At 50.8% G+C, this 19,967-nt stretch overlaps 1 protein-coding gene across 7 annotated transcripts; it reads right to left on the bottom strand.

The window, feature by feature from the left end:
• Positions 1-404: 404 nt before the first annotated feature.
• On the bottom strand, positions 405-19,738 carry ADRB1 (adrenoceptor beta 1). Of its 7 annotated transcripts, none has more exons than XM_039708969.1 (3): positions 18,239-19,738; positions 8,924-8,978; positions 1,074-1,205 (listed from the first exon to the last, which is right to left on the bottom strand). In XM_039708969.1, exons 1-3 carry the CDS (start codon positions 19,721-19,723, stop codon positions 1,186-1,188), a joined length of 1,560 nt encoding a protein of 519 aa, XP_039564903.1. In that variant the 5' UTR covers positions 19,724-19,738; the 3' UTR covers positions 1,074-1,185. The 7 variants fall into 7 exon arrangements, 6 of the variants coding, with proteins under 6 accessions (XP_039564900.1, XP_039564903.1, XP_039564901.1 ...); XR_005627429.1 differs by having other exon boundaries at positions 1,106-1,205; positions 5,584-8,978; XM_039708968.1 differs by lacking the exon at positions 1,074-1,205 and adding an exon at positions 6,149-7,147.
• Positions 19,739-19,967: the final 229 nt, after the last annotated feature.

Raw genomic sequence — 19,967 nt, 5'->3', positions numbered from 1 at the left:
ATGATAAAAGCCTTCCAGCCCCCATCCCTCCCACGCCTACATTTGGATCCCATGATTTCTTCCTTGTTTGAAATGATTCAGCAGTAGACTCTCAGATAGTCTCCATCTGGTTAAAAATAGTTACTTGCCTCATATGGCTTTAGCATGGTACTGTCAACTCTAAAATGTTCCACCTTCCAAAAAAGTAGAGTGAAAAATGAAAGTGAGCTTTCACACATCATTACTCTCGGCAGTTAGACCTCCAGAGCTCATTCCAAACCCATCAAAGGAGGAGAGGCGAGCTGGGAGGGCGGGCAGGCAAGATGCTGCCTGCAGGTCCTTGTGAGGCTCTGCCCTCTGCACACCAGCAACCAGGAAGATGGTTTGCTCATTTCCCAAAACAAAACACCAGCTTATTTTCAAGAAACATTTATTTGTCGGAGCTCTGGAATGTAAGAAGAGTTTAGTCATCGCAGCTGGACGTCTCCTGATGTCAGGTGGGGGTCAGTCAGCCAGTTCCCTGCTCCAGCAGGGAACCAGTACAGCCCAGCTGGCTGAGGAACATTCCACAGCCACCCCATAATGCTGAGGCAGGAGACCATGAGAGCCAGAAGTCCATCAGCCATCTCACAGCTCTTCTCTGCAAGCATGGGGGTCGGTGATGGGCTGGCAGAGCGTGGCCAGCTGTGCTGAGCTGCATGTGCTCTGGGGACAAAATGGGTCACCTGGTGGCAATAGTGGACAAATGGTGCAGGTGGGCCATTTCACTTGGCTCTCTGGGCTGTTGGAGTCTTGAGTGTGTTTACATTCAGGCCCAGCTGCTGGAGGGTGTGTGGTGGGATCCTTCTGCCACAGGGGTGTCACAGGGAGGGGACACTGAGGCATTGCAGAGTGATAAATGGGAAGTGTGTCAGGTCCAGCCCAGGAGGGGACAGGCAGAACCTCTGCAGTGCCCTCAGCCAGCTCCTGCTGCTCCCACCAGAGAGGGAAGCATGGCACAGAGGGAAAGGCTGAGCTGCAGGCTGCCCCATGCCCTTGCACAGAGGTGGGACAGCAGCAGCAGCTGTTGTGTTCATCCTGGCTTCTCCCTTTGCTGAGCAGTAAACAGGCTTGGTGGTATCCACCTGCTCCCAGGGCTGAAGAGCTTCACAGAAGCCAGAGGAGGTACAGAGGCATCTACTGCTTTTCCCAGCACACTTCACATCATCAGAAGCTGACTCTAGAGGCTGTATGACAAATTGCTGGTTAATACCCACATTAATTCATTTTTTCCCTCAGTTACTTTTGCTGTGGCTGCAGAACTATCCTCTGCTCGTTTCCTCAAGGTGATATGCTAAATCCTGCTCCCTGGACCATGGCACTCAGCTCTTGCTGGAATGTGATCAAGCTGCAGATGTGGGCTGAGGGAATCACAGGGAATCTGCACTGCTGAGCACCACGGCCACATCCTGGCCAGCTCCAGTGGGGCAGGCTTTGACCCCAGACTCAGACCTCCCACAAAGAGCTGAGTGAGCCAAGTGCTGCAGCCTGGCCATGGGTGCTCTGAGCACCAGCCCTGTCCCAGGCAGTGCTCTCAGGTGCTGCTGCTGTGTCTGTGAGCTCCTGAAATACCTGTCATCTGCCTCATCATGGTCACTCCATCCTAAGCCTTCACTCTTGACAATGCAAGGGATGAGTCCAGAAAGTAATTACTCCTACAGAAAGGGAGAGTTTTGAAGAAGAGCAGAAAGGGACCAAGATTCCTCATTTTGGATGCCTGCTTGTGTACCAGACCGCAGCTGTGTTTATGGGAAGAGATATTTTCACATGCCAATAATTTTCATGCACACCAGGCCTTGTGTAATTTTTTCTTTCCATTTCCAATATTATGTATTTTATATGATAAACTTGAAGTGAGGCTTTCGTGCATGAATGATACAGTTTCCATAATATTTTTTCATATGCAGAGACATTTTGTTTTGATCTCATGGGGCATGAGTCAACTCCTATTTCAAAGCCACTGGAGTCCTTCCAGTGACTTTCCCAGAGCCTGGCTGACTGGGAAGATGAAGCCTGATGCATTGTATGTGCATGTCAGCATGCACTGTCGAGGCTCAGGACAGCTTGGTAGAGCAGCTCAAACAAAAAAGGCTCAATCAAGAAACTGTGTCAATGGCATTCAGTGAGCTTGGTGCAAAACCAGTCTCTGCCCCAGAAAAGCACATGCTGCAACATCACGAGCCCCTTGGAGGAGCTGGCAGCAGTGAGAGCTCAGAACTGCAAGATCCACAAAGTGCCCATCCAGAAAAGGTGCCCTCAAGGCTGCAGGATCGGGGTCAGCTACGGAACTCATCTGAGTGGGACAAACACGACCTTGGGTTTCCTGGATTGCCCAGCCAGGCTCTGCACCCCACAAATGCAGCAGCCCTCTGACCTGACCTGGCTGCTCATGAGTGCTGCCTGCAGGGTGGCATTACAGGGTGACACTGCATGGTGACAGTGCAAGGTGGCACTGCAGGTGACAGTGCATGGTGACACTGCAGGGTGACACTGCATGGTGACACTGCATGGTGACACTGCACGGTGACACTGCAGGGTGACACTGCAGGGTGATACTGCATGGTGACACTGCATGGTGACACTGCAGGGTGACACTGCAGGGTGACAGTGCACAGTGACACTGCAGGGTGATACTGCATGGTGGCACTGCATGGTGACACTGCAGGGTGGCATTGCAGGTGACACTGCAGGTCACAGTGCATGGTGACGCTGCATGGCAGAGCCGAGGCCACACACTGCCACCATCTCCCTGGAGAGCCCTGAACATGCAGGGGTGTTTCCCATGAAGACTTTCCAGACTCCCTGTGCAAGCGTGGGATCCCACACAAACTCAGCCATGTGCCCATCCCATACAAATGAATTTTATTCCCCTTTCTATGGACTGATGGAAGAATAATTTTGGTTTTTGGCAGGAGCAAGTTTCAATGGGGAAATAAGAGGTTCCCCAATTCAGCAAAATGTTAGCGATTTGCCTCAGCTCAGAAAGATGACCCTGTTCTGTGGGGTCAGCAAGGAAGAGAAACAGGCTCTGGAAGACATAAAATGAGCAAGAAACAGGTCAGGTGCCCAAAGCTACTGAGTAAGCATCCTCCCTGCTCACAGGGCTTGCATGTGAAGCTGTCAGCGACACAGGGCTGGCCAGAGGGCTTTGTGCCATGCACACAGGGCTCCTGCCAGGCAGCAAGTGGCACCGTGCAGAGGGGCTGAGCAGCACTCCCCAAGGAGGGCCCAGCAGGTGGTAGCCTCTGCCTGGCTCTGCTGCCAGCCCTGGCAGGGCCCTGGGGCTGTGCCCTGTCCTCCACCACCGGCCCTGCTGAGGAAACCCCACGTGGTTTGGAAATTAAGTGAAGTACTTTGTGTTTATGAAACAACTGCTAAGAGTTTGAAAAGGGGACTAGCGGTGTTTGCACACAAGCTGGACAGACTCTAACACGGTGCATGCTCTGTTGTGTCAACTCCTGCACCTGCAAAAGATATTTTAAAATATCCCTGAGAAATGAGGGAGCCAAAAAACTGGGTCCAGTCAGCCCTGCCTGTGCTCCCACTAGAGCCACACTGAACATTTTTGCTAATGGAGCTGTGGGATGCTGTGGAAAATCTGCTCTCCAAGGAGCCTTTGCTCCTGTCTGAAGTTAAGGCTGGCCAAAAGCAGGGTGTGGAGCTGCAGGGGAGCAGGTGCTGGAGCAGCCTGGGTGCAGAGCTGATGGGGTGCTCCTCCAGAGGAGGGGAGACCTTGGGGGGAGCCCAAGTGTGGCAGCACTGCAGCCCACTGCTGGCACAGGGAAGCACAGCTCAGCTAACACCACCTTCATCCCCTCTCAGGCAAGGAGGAGGCTTGGCTGAAGAAGAGTGAAGTTGAAGCACATTTTCTTGTGCTTTCCCAAATTACCAGAGTTACCAATGTGCTTCTCATTGTGTGTTTTGGTTTCCTATGCCAGAGGGTGCCTGAACCCCTTCTTAGAAATGCAGGGTCTCTTTTTTGTACCACCTGCAGAAGGTCCAGCCTGGCCTGTGTTTGCTTGTAGAGTGACACCAGGATCCAGTCCATAGAAGGTTGTTGACCTGGGAAGAGAGAGCTTCTAGAATTTAAGGGCTGGGCAATTTCTTGGAAACTGCCTTATCAGCACAACTGCAAGCTGGAGCTTTAACAGCCCTGCACGTCCCTGGTTCCTCCTCCTGCAGTTCAGTGTCTACATGCTGTACACATATGTTTATTTTGCAGTTTTCCATTTAAAATAGCCTTGGGCCCAGATTGGCACAGAACCATGAAGCCAGGATCAATTGCTGTGCTGATACTGAAATCAGGGGTCAGGGAAGTCCTGGAGCAAACCAGCAGTGGGGAGCAGTTGTTTGTGCACAGAGGCTGTGAAGGCTGATTCCAAGAACCTCACGTGCTCTTCCTCCGTGGTGGAGAAGGGAATCATAGGGGGGGTCAGAGGTTGTTATCAGCAGGGCAAAAGGTGGTGAAATGGGAGCAGAGAGGCATTGGCTTTGCATGGCAAGGACAGTCACCAGGGTGCAGGCTGGTCTAAGAGCAGTGGAGCTGGGCTGGGAGGGGATTGATGAGTGCAGCACACCAGGGATTTAAAACAAAACCTGGCAATACATTTAGGTCTGCTGGAGGCATGAGCCTGCACTTACAGCTTCAGGCAGAGAAGTTTCACAGAGTCAGGACAGGCTGGGTCACTGTGAGTCCCCAGGGTGTCTGTAGTGCCTCAAACTTTCCATGCTAGAGAAAATGTGGCAGCCCAAACAGAGCTACCACCCCTCATCCTCCCCCAGCTCCTGCTAGGATTTGGGACAGTGCAGAGCTGGGCAGTCTCCATCCCACACTGTCTGGGATTCTGGGGAAGGCATCTTCCTGGGAGAGCTGTAGACAGCAGCAGCTTTCCATCTGGGATTCAGCCCTCATCCCTGAGGAGGTCTGAGTGAGAGCCTGGGGAGCAGCCAGCCCAGCCCACCTGGCTGCCCCCAGCAGGACAGGCTGCTCTGCAGAGCCAGCACCTCCCTGGGAAACAAATGTCCCCAGAGCCCCAGGCACGCAGCACCAAAACCTTCACCTCCTGAGTCGCTGCTGTGATAATCCTGTTTGCTCTGTCTTAGTGACTGGAGAGAACCATAACCAGGAAAAACAGCAGGATTATCCCCCAGCACCTGTTCCCCTGAAAGGATTATCACAGCTGGCTGCATCAGTGGTGTCCCCTGGGTATCACCATGAAAGCAACCTGAGTGACATGGCAGCCCACCAGAAGAAGACCTCTCTCCCCTTCTGCATGCCCCTTTCCTGGGTATTTTCAGCTCCTGGAAGCTCCTCACAGACAAAGGCCAGCCCATATAGATACGAGTGTCAGGGTTTTCATGTCTGCAGGGCACAGGCTTGCTCTCCAAATAGCTTCATCTCTTGTTTGTCTGTCAGGGAGGCAGTGTGAGAAGTATGGGCTGTAAACTGCAGGGCTGAGAAGACAGACAGCAGCTTTAAAACACTTTAAAAACAAGCTTTTTTTTCCTGCTCAACATTCCATCCCTGTGTTTTTGTTGTTCCAGCACAGTATCTGACCCACTCACCTCACAACATGGTAGGGCTCTGTTGTGCTGCCTTTACACCAACAATACAATGGTAGCTGATGTCAGAGCTATTTACTGCAGAATGAAAATGATTGATTGCAGAAAGAGACATCTTCCTCAGAGCTGTTTACATGGGGAAGCAGGAAAACTGGAGAGGAGCCAGAAAAATTTTGAAGGGACTCAGATCATCGGTGGATGCAACAGGAATTCAACCCTCCTGTAGATGGAGGACTTGTGTTTCAAACTCACCCTCCAGACATGAAACCTGCCCCCTGTGCCCTCTTGGCTCTCCTGTGGGGTCACCTGAGATACCAAGATTTGCTCAATCGCTGTGAAATTGTCAGTGGGCTTTGCAGCAGTGCCCTGAGGGCTGGTTCTGCCTCAGAGAGGTGCTGCAGCTGCCCCAAGGCCTCTGTTAAATGAGCTGACACCTCTTTCCATTGGTCTTCTCAAGGAAAATCCTTCCATCTCTTAAGCAGAGGCCTTGGAGAATAAATTACCACAGATACAATTTTTTGTTTTCTATAATGGAATGTAACATTAAACTAAACACTGGAACATGGAGAAAAACAAAGCAAAAAAACCCACAGGAATTATCCTTAGCTTCTAATGATTTTTGCAAAACACTGCTGAAATTAGGTTTTATAGAAAAAAAAAAGTATTTATCATATCTGTCAGCACTGGAAAGCTATGGTTAAATTAAAACTTTATTTTAAACTCTGACTATGATCCAGCAGTGATATGAAATTTATAAATAGCTTATCATACACCACAGTATAAAAAGCACATTTATCCTCTTGTTATTGAGACTAATTCATTGTTTTATATGAGATAGGAATTAGCTTTGCTCCTCTGACCATCAAAACAGAGAAAAAAATTAAAGCCACAGGGAGGAGAGCAAAACCAACCCACACATCAGAGTCTCCTGTGAAAAGGACCACAGGAAAATGGTCCCTGTTGGAAAAGCCACCCTGATGCTGAAGCTTGCCTACATCTGTGCTGAGCCCAGGCAGCACCAGCAGCAGAGGTCTCTGATCCCCACCGTGGTGCACAGGGTCTCAGCCTCTGACTGTTCTCAAGCCCTGGGCCAGCCAGGTCCCCAGCTTAAATCAGTGACACTATGCATGGGTGGCTCTTTCCAAAGTCTTCACCCTGTTGTTTTTGGCCATGGCTTTGACAGGATGGCTGCAGACAACTTCTTGTGCCAGCTCAGCTTCAAAGCAAGAAAAGTCCCAGGGCACTGCAGAGACTCTCCTGGCACAGCTCAGTAACACGGGGTACAAACTGGGCACTAAGTGTGACTGTGCAGCTGTTTAACTTGGCCAGGAATTCCCACATGGCTGATGATGCTGGTGCCTCTCCTGTGTCCTTGCCATGCTCCTGGTGCTTCCCATGGCTCAGGCACCATGCTCAGCTACAAGAGTAGAGCCTGCCTGGGTTTTTAAGGTGCTCCTTGAGATCTCTTAGCAGCCCTACATCAGTGATGCCTCTGCCAGAGGGGACCAGCAGCTTCCAGGTGGGAGAGGATCAGAAGTATTCTCCTCGGATGTTTCAGTCTTGGAACCTCAGACAGAGGAGACTCCTTTATCAAAGCTTCATTAATATCCCATAAAAAAAGGCAAATGTTCCTCATTCTTGGGGCCAGGCAGAGTCAGTGTGCTCTGCTCTGGCCACATCCCAGACCCTGTGTGTGTGTGTTGGGGGGATGCAGACCATGGGCTGTGACACAGCAGCACAAATGCAGCCCATCAGCACGCTGGCTGGCTGCAGAGCATGCAGCAGCACAGCCTGCTGCTCCTGCATGCAGTGCAGAGGCCAGCACTGAAGTGGCAGGGGGTCTGTGGCCACAGGGTGGCTGTGGAGCAGCACAGAGAGGGAAGATGGGAAGCTGGTGGTGGGAGGCTCCAAGCAGCAGCAGCCAGGAGCCAAACTGTGACATGGGGAGATAAGGCTCTTGATGGATAGACCTCAGAAGGTTTGAAGGTTTTTGTTCTGCTTGGATAAGCAGTCAAATATTCACACAGATAAGCTTCAGAAATGCATCTGCTCTGAAAACCTTTGTGTCTTAAAAAGCAGGGCTGGAAATAGAACAAGAGAATTCCTCTGTGGCTTTTGTGGCTCCTGGGTTTTCCTTCCCCAGCACCGGGAAGACCAGAATTACCCACACAAGCAAACCAAGAGTCAGGACAGCTCTCACAGCCAGACCTTCCTGAACCTCAGGCATCCAACTGTGCTGAGTACCAGCCCAGCTGAGGGCTGAAGGCAGCATTGAGGATGGCCAGCAATTAATCTGCACTTCCAGTATCAGTGCTTGAGGGGAGTGCTTTTGGAGGGTGCATCACTTCCTTGGAAACAAATTAGAGTCCTGTACTTTACTCCAGCGAGTTTCCTTGTACCATAAGTTGTTTAAACTCTTTGTCATTATGCATTTCCCACTCAGACAAAAACAGACCACAAAGCCTGAGGCACCAAGGCTGGTAGGAGAACGGAAATCCTGCTCCAAGTGGGCAGAGAGCAGCTCCCTGGCTCTGGGCAGCGCTGGCAGACCCAGCAAAGGTTTGGGGCAGGAAGTAGCAATTTCTGGCTCTGTAGCAACCTTTCAGGTTCACCTTTGAAATATGACTCCCAATCAGTTCTGCAGGATTTCTGTCTGAGCATCCCCCAGCTTTGGCATGCTGAGGGAGGAACCAGGTCCAAACCCTGAGGTCAGAGCAGCAGAGGGCTTCCAGCAAGCCAGAGAGTCCCTTTAGGGTCCCATTTGGGGTCAGCCCATCTCTTCCCCTGTGTCTCTCCCTGGGCTTTTCAATTTGCCATTTATTACTTTGCCCTAATGAGTCTCCCCATCCACCCCCTAGCTTTAACCTCTTCCCTGCCAAGCCGTGTCTGGAGTTTACAGGAGAAAGTTGTTTATGTTAAATTGCTTTGTAATAGTTTCCTCCTCCGCCACCTCCCTTCCTTCCCCAATAAAAGCCCTACGGCATGTTTGGCAAATCCTCTAAACAAAGAGGAGGGTTTGGAGACCCAACAAATATTTGGTGAACCCAGTGGGGAAATAATGTCTTTTTTGAAGGACGTTACAGCCTGAATTCATAATAGTAGGAAACTAGTGTCTACCCTAGGTAAGGAATTGTCTACTTGCAGCTACCAGAAATAAAATACAGATGCCCATGCAGCCAAAAGTCACCACTGGGTGCAGGGGGTTAACCCTGTGTTTTCCTCCCCAGTCAAGATGCTGCTGATGGCAGCAAACCTATGTGTTTGCTAATCTCCAAATGCTTGAGGTTGTGACAAGTGGGCAGGGAAAGGAGAACATAAAAGGGCAGGAGTGTTTTGAACTCACCTAGGCTGATGAACAGAAGCACAAGGCAATGAAAATCCATTAGCTTGACTGCTCCCTGCAGAGGAAAACCAGGCACACAAAATCCAATTCATTATTCTCTTTCTTATTTAACGCTAAGTAAGTCATTGAACTTTACTACTTGATCTATCCATTTGCTTTAGTAGTAGGGCTGCAGGAAATCTTTCTCTTCTCAAAGGGGGTTTCAAGTTTCTCACTGATATCATGTAAAAAATACTTGGGAGTGTATGAGTAAAAAATAACTGCATTTCAAAGAGAGCTTGAGCCATGCAGATAATGATAATTTTTCTTCTCTGAAGCACAGAACAGAAGAGTGGAGGCCCCTGGGATCTGGGAGCACCATTGTTCTTCTTCCAGGCCATTATCTGGAGACAGGCCTTGAGATAGGCTCTGATGAGGCCATGGGAAGGATTATCTGCTCCGGGTGCTAATGGCATGCATTTGACAACATCAACCTTTTAATTTATGAGGTGCCTTGTAACCTAAAGGCAAAGAAATTCATACCATGCAATAGCCCAAACACATCCGGTGCAATTAAAAATTGTCTGATCCAAGCCCAGCCAGCTCTACAGCCCCACTTACCTAATTGCAGCTATGTAGAAAAGTTCCACCTTCCTAAAGGCACCTTACTGGGTTTTGTACTGTGATGGCAGCGTTATATAACGAGAAATATATTAATGGAAACTATCCAGCACTGAAATCATTCCAGCCTTTTTATCACCACATTCCTTGCTCCCACATAAGTGAAGTGTGCAGGAATAAAAGCTGCTCAATATCATTCACCAGCAGACACACATTATGGGGTTTGCTCACCACTGAGCTTGTGAGCACCACCGCCCATGAGTGTTGGGATTCATATACACACTCTGGGCAACACAGAGCTGCTCTTCCTGGGAAATTATTTTTCCACTGTCCCTGGCTTATGGCCATGTCACCTCTTGCATTTGAGGACAGTTTAGTCCTGTGACCCACAAGAGTTACTCTTTTAGCTGCCCTGGTCCCAGTCTCTGTCAAAAATTTGTCCCATGCCCCATGCTCTGGTCTTGGAAATAATCAGACTTAAATAATTTTTTTTCCTATTGCACCAGTATTTGTAAAAAACTAAATTTATTTTGACTTTTCACATACAGTGAGAAGCTTAATGGCTTAGTCTCTGTGCCTCTGAATAGAATATTCAGAGCAGCTTCTGAAAGGGAGGGAAGGTTTGGGTGGCAAGCCCTCTTTTTTCAGCACCAGTCAAGCAAAACAATGGGCCAGAGAGAGCTGGTCTGAGTCTCAGCTTCTGCATCACCAATGGACATGAGACTGGTGATCACAGTGATGGATCCAAATCAAGGCTGCTACCAAAACAGATGATCCTGAACCCATCTCTCTGCATCTTCCTATGCCAATTGTTACCTGTGTTTGTGCAGCCTGCTGGGTGAGCTGAAACAAACCTTGTCTGAAAGGGTTGGTTCCAGCCACAGGAGCCCACTGCCCATGCAGCAGCACAGCAGCAGAGCCAGGCTGGCAAGCAGGACATGCAATGGGAATTGAGGGTGGGGAGGAGAGGGGGCAAGCACTAGCCTTGCCTTGGACAGGCTGATGTTGAAAACCACAGACAGGCATCTATCTACCCTGTTGCCAGACAGCTGGTAACTGCCTGGCAGTGAAACAGGAACAAAACCTCTCCCCTGGATGTTCTCAAGGTGGCTTAGAGCACTGCTACAACACCTGTTGTGACTGGCAATTACTGCAGCACCTGCCTTGCGCTGCATATGAGATAAAAGCTCCAAAAAGCGTGAGTATTGGACGAAAGCTGTTTTGAGAGCATCCCCACAGGTGCTCCCGTGTCAGATCCAGCCTGGGTGCCCTGGTGGTGTGGCTGTCCTCATCTGGGATGGGAACTGCCGGGGTACCAGTGATGCCTGGGTCAGGGCTGTGTGTGAGCAGCAGGTCCCACATTGCCCTCCTGCCTCCCTGCCCACGGCGAGGATGGAGGATGGAGAGTTGAGGATGGAGAATCAAGGATGGAGGATGGAGGATGGAGAATCGAGGATGGAGGATGGAGGATCTCTGCCTGCCAGGGAGCGCTGCCTGCCAGCACATCCCACACCGCCCCGCGCGTCCTAAGTGAGCTAATTGAGATTTTATTTGACAGCTCCCAAGTGAGCAGTTAGGGGAAGAACAGACAAACAAAACACCCGTGGCTGAAGGCGGGCTGTGGAACAATGGGAGCTTTGTGGGCCATCTCCCAGCTCACCTGCTGCAGTCCAAGAGGAAGCGCTCCTCCCTGCGCGGCACAGTGGGATGGTGGCGGCGCGGGCTGGCACTCACCTTTGTGTCTCAGGACACCTCTGGGTCCCTTCTGGCACTCAGGAAAGGTGAGAGGGGCACACATTGTACACCCAAACAGCAGCAGACTGGGGGCACAGAGAGTGTCCCTGGGGTGGCTGTGGTGGATGGCATTTGTCCATCACCAGGGCGTCTGTAACCCTCACTGGGCCGGTCAGCGCAGGGCTCTCCATCTGCACATGGAAACTTTAACCCTGAGCACTGATCTCCCTTCCCCACTAGGAATTCCCACCAGGGGCTTTTCTAGATTGCTTCTTCTTAACAAGAGGCATCTACATTTTGGCAGCAAAGCACTGTTCAAATTTTACCAGCTGGAAAAAAATAATTTGTGATGAGCTATTGTGCTGCAATGGCAATTGTTCCTTACAGTGGCAGGGTCCCCCTCTGAGGGAGGGCAGCTTGCAGATTTTAACACTCACCTGGCCCTGCAAAATGGCTTGTTGGTAGCTGAACTACTTATAAACCTAGCAGCTGCTGAGATTTTGAGCTCTTTGGTGTCTCTGTTTGCCTCTTTGGTGTATACACTTAGACCTGCCTTTCAAAGCATTGTGCCAATGAGCTTAAGAGCAATTATAAAAATAATTTTAGTAGGAAGAAGCCAAATATCATGGCTTTGAGAGAGACACTAGTCCAGGCTTGCAAAGGTACATCACTGCCTAGAGACACACAACAGTTGCTAATGGCTAAGGCAGTGAACTAGTAAAAAAATCCTCATTTAATCTCATTAAGGACAACAGGATTTGGTGCATTACACAGGATCAGATGGGAAGGGTACACCATTACATCTGAGATGCTCTGCTAATCATGCCAATAGCAAAAGTCTGCAAATGGTAAGCTGCTGTTTTTTAATTTAGGTTGTGAACCTGGAGGTCAGGACTCATTTCCTATTTGTCTGGGAATTTTGCACTCTGGTGCAGCCAGTATTAATAACTGAGCATCAATCCTGAAAGGAATGGGTACAACCAAACCCAGACACTGCCCAGCACCAGGTACTGTTCATATCTGGATTCAAACAGCTGCCAGGGCACAGACAAAAAAAAGTGCTGCTGGGTGCTAAGGCCAAGCAGGCAAACATTACCATGAAAAACCTGGAAGCTGAATGGGGCAGGGAAGAAAAAAAGTTAGCTTGTGAAGCAAATGTGAGTGCCAAGCTGCTGGTTTTGGTGAACCAGGAAGCTGATTGCCAGTTTACATAACAAACCCAAACTCCATTTCCAGCACAGCAGGGCCGATTCTGTGGCTGGTTGGAAGGACAGAGGATGAGTCAGGGCAGGGGCACGGCTGGCAGCCAGTGCCAGCATGCCAGGGGCACACCCTGCACCCCACAGCACCTGCCCACAGCACTGCCACCCCCCGAGGCCATGGGGCACCTCCTGCTTGGCACCACGGAACAGGAGGGTGGCTCCAGGCTGGGGGATGGCTCCAACTCAGCTGGAGCCACTTGGAGAGGAGGAAGGGATGCTGAGGGAGTCCCATGTGTCCGTGGCTGGCCAGGGAGCTGTGTGGCTTTACAGCAGCTGAAAGCTGCTCAGGTGTGCTTTAGTCTGCTGCTGTTATCCACAAAGAGTAAGAAAAACTTCTAGGAATGTTTTGGGCATATTTCAGCTGCCAGTCCTCTGGTGGCATAGTCCTATATGGAATGTCTGACCTCTCACACTTCTTAACCTGTTTCCACAGTGCCTCTGCCTGGTGTATCCCCCTCCAAACCAATCACACTTTACCAGTAAAAGGCAACACCTTCAGCATTGCCAAAGATACCCCAGTTTTCCTTTTTGCATTGACAATCCTGTGCTTGCCCACCAGCATCACATTTCTTTATCCTTTTCCCATCTTGGTCACTTTTCCCAGCAGAGTTTGGCAGGCTGAAGTTACTGAATTGCAGGGATAAATCACCTGCTGTTACCATGGGCAGCTGCTCCTGGCGGATGGGCAGGCATACAAACATCTTAGAGAAAAAGCAGATCGATTTCTTCTGCCACATGATTGTCAAAAAATATTGTTGATCTTACATTATGCGTTGATTGTTTATATGAAGAGAAAGAACCCTTACTTCCTCCTGGGGCGTTTGGGAGTTTGGCAGGGTCTGAAAGCGAGTCAGTGGTGCATGGGGTAATGCTCTGTGGGGAGAGTGTGCTTAGTGCTACTGCAGGAGATCACATTAGTGCTCTTGGCACAATCAAACAGAACGTCCCAGCTGAACAATGAGTTTTTAGGAGGAAAAGTGAAACGTTAGCAAGGTGTGTACATCGCCGAGAATTTGCTTCATCTTGCTCGTTGATGTGGTGGTAACAGAACTATTTTTAGGTATAATCCTTCAAACAGAACATGACTTCTCCTTTCTGATTAGTACAAAGCTGGCTGCTAGTCAAAGGATAATTATTTCCCAACACATCACCTAACACACACCAGCAAACAAAACGCTCATTATTTGAACTATCCAGCACTAACTGTTGTTTAGCAGTTAACATTTTCTCGACAGCTTTAAATAGGACTAATTGCTCCAGCTTCATTAGCAGAGGTCATTTGCTGTTGGTAACAATACTTTTCTGGAGATAGTCTCTCGTATGAGATTAGATTATCAGGTCAAATTCTGCTCCCAGTGGCAATGATGCCTGACCGCATTTGGCCTCACGAAAGTCTGCTCTTTTCAGTTCATAGCTGCCCAATTTCCAGGCCTGCAGCTGATATATTACATAAAGGAAGTAAGTGCACTCCACCAGACGGGAAATTACAATAAATTAGGAAAGTGTGCAGCACAAGGAAGGTTTGCAAAATAGCCTCTTCAAGGTTGTTAATAAAAACTCAGCCTCAGATAGTGTTAAGGAAAAAAAAAAAAGCTGATAAAGAAGTTGTCCTTATAGTTGACGACACATGAGGGAAAGCAGCATCTGCATAAGAACCAGTGCATGCAGGGACTCAAACACCCAGCTGATGCTGTCAAATGCACAGTTTAGATCATAATCCCCCTTTTTTGCACATAGTTCCATGCTGCTTGGAGCTATAGACAGTGGATGCTGAGGGCTGCAGTCTCAGAGTGCAGTGGATTTGCAGGAGGGCTTCTGTGCAGCTCTCACCAGTGGGGAGTCTTTCTGCAGAGCCTGCTGGGTGTCTGAAACAGCCTCAGCTTCCCTGAGCACACGCAGAACTGAATCCAGCCCTTCAAGCTGGTCTATTCCCATTCAAACACGTGGAGAGAGGCAGCCTTCTTTTCAGAAGTGCTGAGCAAACACTGCACAGAGTGTGGCCGGCGCCTCGGACAATCAGGCGTCTTCCATGTGGAAGTCTCCAGGCATCCTCGCCAAGCAATTTTGGTCCTGGCAGCTGCAGGACATTTTCTCTGGGCGGATTTCTGGTTTACCTGTGTCTCCCTTCCCTGCAGGCCTGCAGCTCCTGGCTGCTGCTTTCCTGCCCACGTACGTGTGCAGCCGCATGCCTACCACCTTTTCTTTTTGACTTGCAGCTCCAACTGCTAATCCACGTCTGGTTTTCGTCAGAAAAAAATATTCATCCTGAGTGTTTGACTCATTGCCTCCGGAGTATTTCAGCTGCCCCACAACACTTCTCAGAGTATCCTCCTTCCCTGCAGAGAACAGCGTGTTCTGAGTGTGATCCACAGCAGACTGCTCGCCAGCAGCCTCCCCTTCCTCGCACACGTGTGTGCCACATGTCCTGCTCTGGCCTCACTGTTACTGTACCACTGCCTTTTCCACGCCGTGCAAGATGGACTGGCATCCCCTGTGCAGGCTGCCAGTGGGATTGCTTCAGCTCTCTACGAAAGCACTCAACATGTCAGCCTCCAGACTCTTCCAGCAGGTCCTCAATTGGCAAAAATTCAACAGCAGACAAATCCTGACTGCTTTGCTGACACAGCTGGCCCTTCTGGGGTCAGTGGGCCAAACTCATCCTACCTCAGTGCCATTACACTTATCCAGGAGATGCATCACCCAGTACAGCTCTTCAGCAGGGCAAGCAGAGTAAGTTCTGGCCATAAATTTCCCACCTAAGTTGGACCCTGTTGAGGCAAAAATGTCACCACTTTATAAAGCCTAAGGACAGGAGTGTTTGGATAGTTAAAACTGAGTGTATGAACTGATTTATAAGCTGAAGAGCCAAGTCCATCAGGCTGTCCTGCTCCATGCAGTAGGCCCTGTGCTTCTCCAGGATCTAGTACCCTGCTGAGGATAAGGGATTGACAGTCACTTCAGTTCCCAGCCAGGTGCTGGGATCCTGTCCTGCTCTACCCAGCAGGCAGGGACCTGGCCCTGCCCTGGCTCTGTGATCCACAACATGCACAAGGAGAGCAGCACTGTCTCCCCATCCCATCCCATCCCATCCCATCCCATCCCATCCCATCCCATCCCATCCCATCCCATCCCATCCCATCCCAGACATGCACAGCCAACATCTGGCATCAGACATCACCATCCAGGGCACCCATTTGGTCCTGCTATGTTTGCTGTAATCAAAGATAAAACCAGAATTTTAAAAAAATCATTTGATGGCAGAGCCCACTTAGCTCCTGATCTGATGTCACCCCAGCATTTTAAGGAGCCCATTTCACTGTTATCAAGGAAGACACCATTAACTGCAGCTCACATCAAACTCCAGTGACATCAATGGAAAAGTATTATTTACTTCTCCAGTCCCTTTATTTTGTATTTGCATAAAAAGAGTAACTTTTTTTTCCCCCTGAAAATACAACATTAGAAATTGCAAAGGACAAATTCCTTAACTTTGAAAACAAAGAAAAATGAACAAGTGGTTTCCAAAACAAACTGTGAGCCACCACCCTGAAGAACTCGCTTTGGGAAGTGCTGTTCCTGGGAGCTGATATTTAATTAAACTGTACTCCTGAGTTTAATAAAGCCAAAAAATACTTCACTTTTATTCTGCACTGTCTTTTTGTTTCTCTGTCTGCCATTTATTCATTTCAGTAAGGAAAAACTTTATGAAACCACAAGGATAGAACACACCTTCATAAAGCAATAAAGGAAGACAATCTTTTGGAGCAGGAACACAAAGCTGCAGCACTTCTGCTCACTGTAACTCTTTACTTAGATCAATGAAAAATACAACATTCAGTTATCATGACCTGCTTGGGCAGGATCAGGCCTGCTGTCAGCATGAGGTGGACCCACTTGTGGGGTGGCATGTAATGCTTACAGAGATTTCTTTCTACTCAAGACCATTTTAAGCTTTCAAATTAAGCGTCCTCTGTAATCTTAAATATTCTGGTCTCCTGACTCCCAGCCATGTACTCCAATGACAACGACAAAAGAAAAAAAAAAAAAGAAAAAAAAGAGAAAAATATATTCCAGAAAGGAATAGTTCAAGAAAATGAGTATTCATTATCAGAGTGGAAACACCTTGTCATTAGCCATTAATTTTTTCCCATTAATAAGGGAAGTCAGTGGATCTCACTGCAACAGGAACACAACCATACTGGGTTTCAAACAGGTTTTTTACAACACTGTGTCAGGAAAAGCCATTAGATCAAGTTGTATTGGTAATCTGAGCCATCTTTGGAGAAAAACAAATGCTGTTCTTCCCATTACAGGTTGGTATTGTTTCAAAACCTATAGAGACACACTTGCATGTGCTGCAATGGTATTTATTGCACATAGACCAATTACTTACACAGTAGTAAATTGCACCAAAGTATAAATATGTTATAAAACACACACAGAGAGAAAAATGGAAATGACACACAAGTGCTAAAATAACAGCAGATTCACGTGGGCATTTGGAAATAAAAATAAAAATAATAAAGTCTCTTAAGATATTTTAATTTATAATATGGATATATTTACAGTACCTTCAAAAAATAATATTAAAAAAGTCACTCTCTCAATAAAACTATAACAGATCAGACAAAACCAGAAATCAGGTTCAGGGTCGGTGTTACGCAAACCTCCGTTTCCTTTTCAATCTGCATGTGTGTATGTGTGTGCAAGTAATATCCTCAAATAACTTTACAACTCTTTAACACTGTGCAAAAAACGACTTTGTCGCCATTTTTTAAAAAAAAAGATGTGCAGTAAATTTTTTGTTGCCAGGATTCTCCCCCCTCCCCCCGTTCATCTGTAATTACAATGAACAAGCTGCAGAAGGTTCCTCACCCCCCCTCCCCGGCCCTTGTCCTAAAACCCCATTAGTGGTATGTAAATATGCTGTTTAATATAAACATGGTCCGTTCATTCCCCTGTACAATATGCACAGCTTGAGGTAGAAGTTTCTCAGCCTGACTGCTATTGTCTGGCCGAAGGAGATAAGCACAGTAACTCACTGCTGGCTGATGCAGAGGGAATAAGCACAAGAGTGTGGGTTGGGTTGTTTTACCCCCTTCCAAAATACACCAGCGCTCCTCACTGCTCATTATTTTCTCTCTCGCTACTCTGCAGGCGAGCAGAGCACGGCCACTCCGAGCTTAAAACTCATCTTGCCGGCAGGTCTCCGTCTTGCCGGCCGCGCTCTGCGCTGGAGCACCTGCAGCACCGACCCCGCGCCTCCCCAAAATCCCGGTGCCCTGGGAGAGGGGATGAGCGCCGGGGCCGGCGGGGTGGCCGGAGCCCGGGCTGAAGCCGAGCTCGGCCGCCAAGGGCCAGCAGCACGGTCCTGGGACAGCCACCCGAGCGCGGGCGCTGCCGCCACCGTCCCCTCGGCAGCGCGTCTGCTACAGACACGGCGGCTGTCCCCGGCATGGGCCGCTTGTTTCCTCTGCTGTCCGCTCAGTGGGTCTCCTGCTCTCTGTAGTTTCGGATGAGGTATGTCGCACACCAGTTCACCTGCTTTTATTCCTAAGTAAACACCCGCACTCCCGCTGCCAGGGCAGGGATCGTTTCGCTCGGCAGTAGCATTACCATCACCATCAGGCAGCTGCCGGGGCTTTCTCCGCTCCGGCGCGTCTCCCTGCCTGCCTTCCCCCTGTCCCGGCTCCGCCGCGGCCCCCACGCCCCCCTATACCTTGGACTCCGAGTCGGAGGCTTTGCTGTGTCTCTCCTCCAGGCTGGACTCGCTGCCGCCCCGCGTGCCCCCGTTGCAGTCGGACCAGGTCCCGGCCAGGCTGCGCTCGGGGGAGCCCACGGTGCTGATGAAGCCCCCGGGCAGCCGGGCCAGCTCCCCGCCGCCGCCCTGCAGCCACCGCTCGGCTTTCCGGCGGCAGCACAGCAGCCTCTTGAAGGCCTTCCGAAAGTCGGGGCTGCGGCAGTAGATGATGGGGTTGAACGCGGAGTTGGCGTAGCCCAGCCAGTTGAAGAAAACGAAGAGCCAGTCCGGCACCAGGTCCCTGTTGAAGACGTTGACGATGTTCACCAGGAAGAAGGGGAGCCAGCAGAGGGTGAACACCCCCATGATGATGCCCAAAGTCTTGAGGGCTTTCTGCTCCTTCATGGCCATGATGCGGGAGGTCTTTCTCTTGCTGGCCCGGCCGTTGCCGAGGATGGGCTGGTGGTGAGGGTGAGCGGGCAGGGGCGTCTGCGGCTGCTCCTGGCTGCCGTAGAACCGGCCCTCGCACCTATCGATCTTCCTCATCTGCTCCTTGGCCTCTCTGTACACCCGCAGATACACAAAGATCATGATGAGAAGGGGGATGTAGAAAGAAATGATGGACGAGGCGATGGCGTAAGCCCTGTTGGTGACGAAGTCGCAGCAGCCCGGATCCTGGTAGCACTCCAGCGCCTGGGGGTCGTCATCCCGCCACCAGTGCATCATGATGGGCAAGAAGGAGACCAGGGCGGAGATGGCCCAGACGGTGCAGATGATGCCCTTGGCCCGACCCTTGGTCATGAGGCTCTGGTAGCGGAAAGGCGAGGTGATGGCCAGGTAGCGGTCGATGGCGATGACGCACAGGGTCTCGATGCTGGCCGTCACGCAGAGCACGTCCAGGGAGGTCCAGCACTCGCACAGGAAGGACCCCCAGAGCCAGGTGCCCCGCACCACCAGCGTGGCCCCGAAGGGCACCACCAGCAGCCCCATCACCAGGTCGGCGCAGGCTAGCGAGGTGATGAACAGGTTGGTGAGGGTCTGCAGCCGCTGCGTCCTCCCGATGGCCGCGATCACCAGCACGTTCCCGGCCACGATGAGCAGCACCACCAGGGCCATCAGCAGGCTCATGCCCACAGCCCACTGCTGCGACAGCTCGGCGGCGGGCAGCTGCCGGCTCCCGGGCGGCACGGCCGTCACCCCGGCCACGGAGCGGTTCGGGGGGCCGCAGTCCGGGGGCAGCCACCCATCGCCCATGGCTGTGCGGGGCGCTCCGGCCGCCGCTCCGCCCCGGCACCGCCCTGGTACCGCCCCCGTACCGCCCCCGTACCGCCCCGGTACCGCCCCGGCACCGCCCGCCGCCAATCGGCACCGAGCGAGCGGCGCTGAAGCGCCCCGCCCGCGCACCGGCCGTACCGCTGTCCCTGTCCCTGCCCCTATCCCTGCCCTATTCCTGCCCCTATCCATGCCGGTACCCCGCCGGACCCCCGTCTTTGCTCCGGCTACGCTCTGCCTGCCCCGCGGCTGCCGGGCACAGAGCCCCCTTCCCGCACGGCAGCGTGGATGTCCCGGGCAAGGCTTGTCCTTGTCCCGGGTAAGGGGTGTCTGTGCCCGGCAGCCGCAGGGCAGGCAGGGTGGCTCTTACCGGCTTCTGGAGCAGAAGTTACTTCTGTTTATCCCTGGAGAAAGCAAAATGCCAGCGCTGTCAGCG

Source organism: Passer montanus, unplaced genomic scaffold (genome assembly GCF_014805655.1).
Source record: "Passer montanus isolate IOZ18808 unplaced genomic scaffold, ASM1480565v1 scaffold21, whole genome shotgun sequence".
NCBI classification, from domain to species: Eukaryota; Metazoa; Chordata; class Aves; order Passeriformes; family Passeridae; genus Passer; species Passer montanus.
The sequence above is the reverse complement of the archived record's forward strand: the minus strand, read 5'-3'. Positions and strand labels throughout refer to the sequence as shown.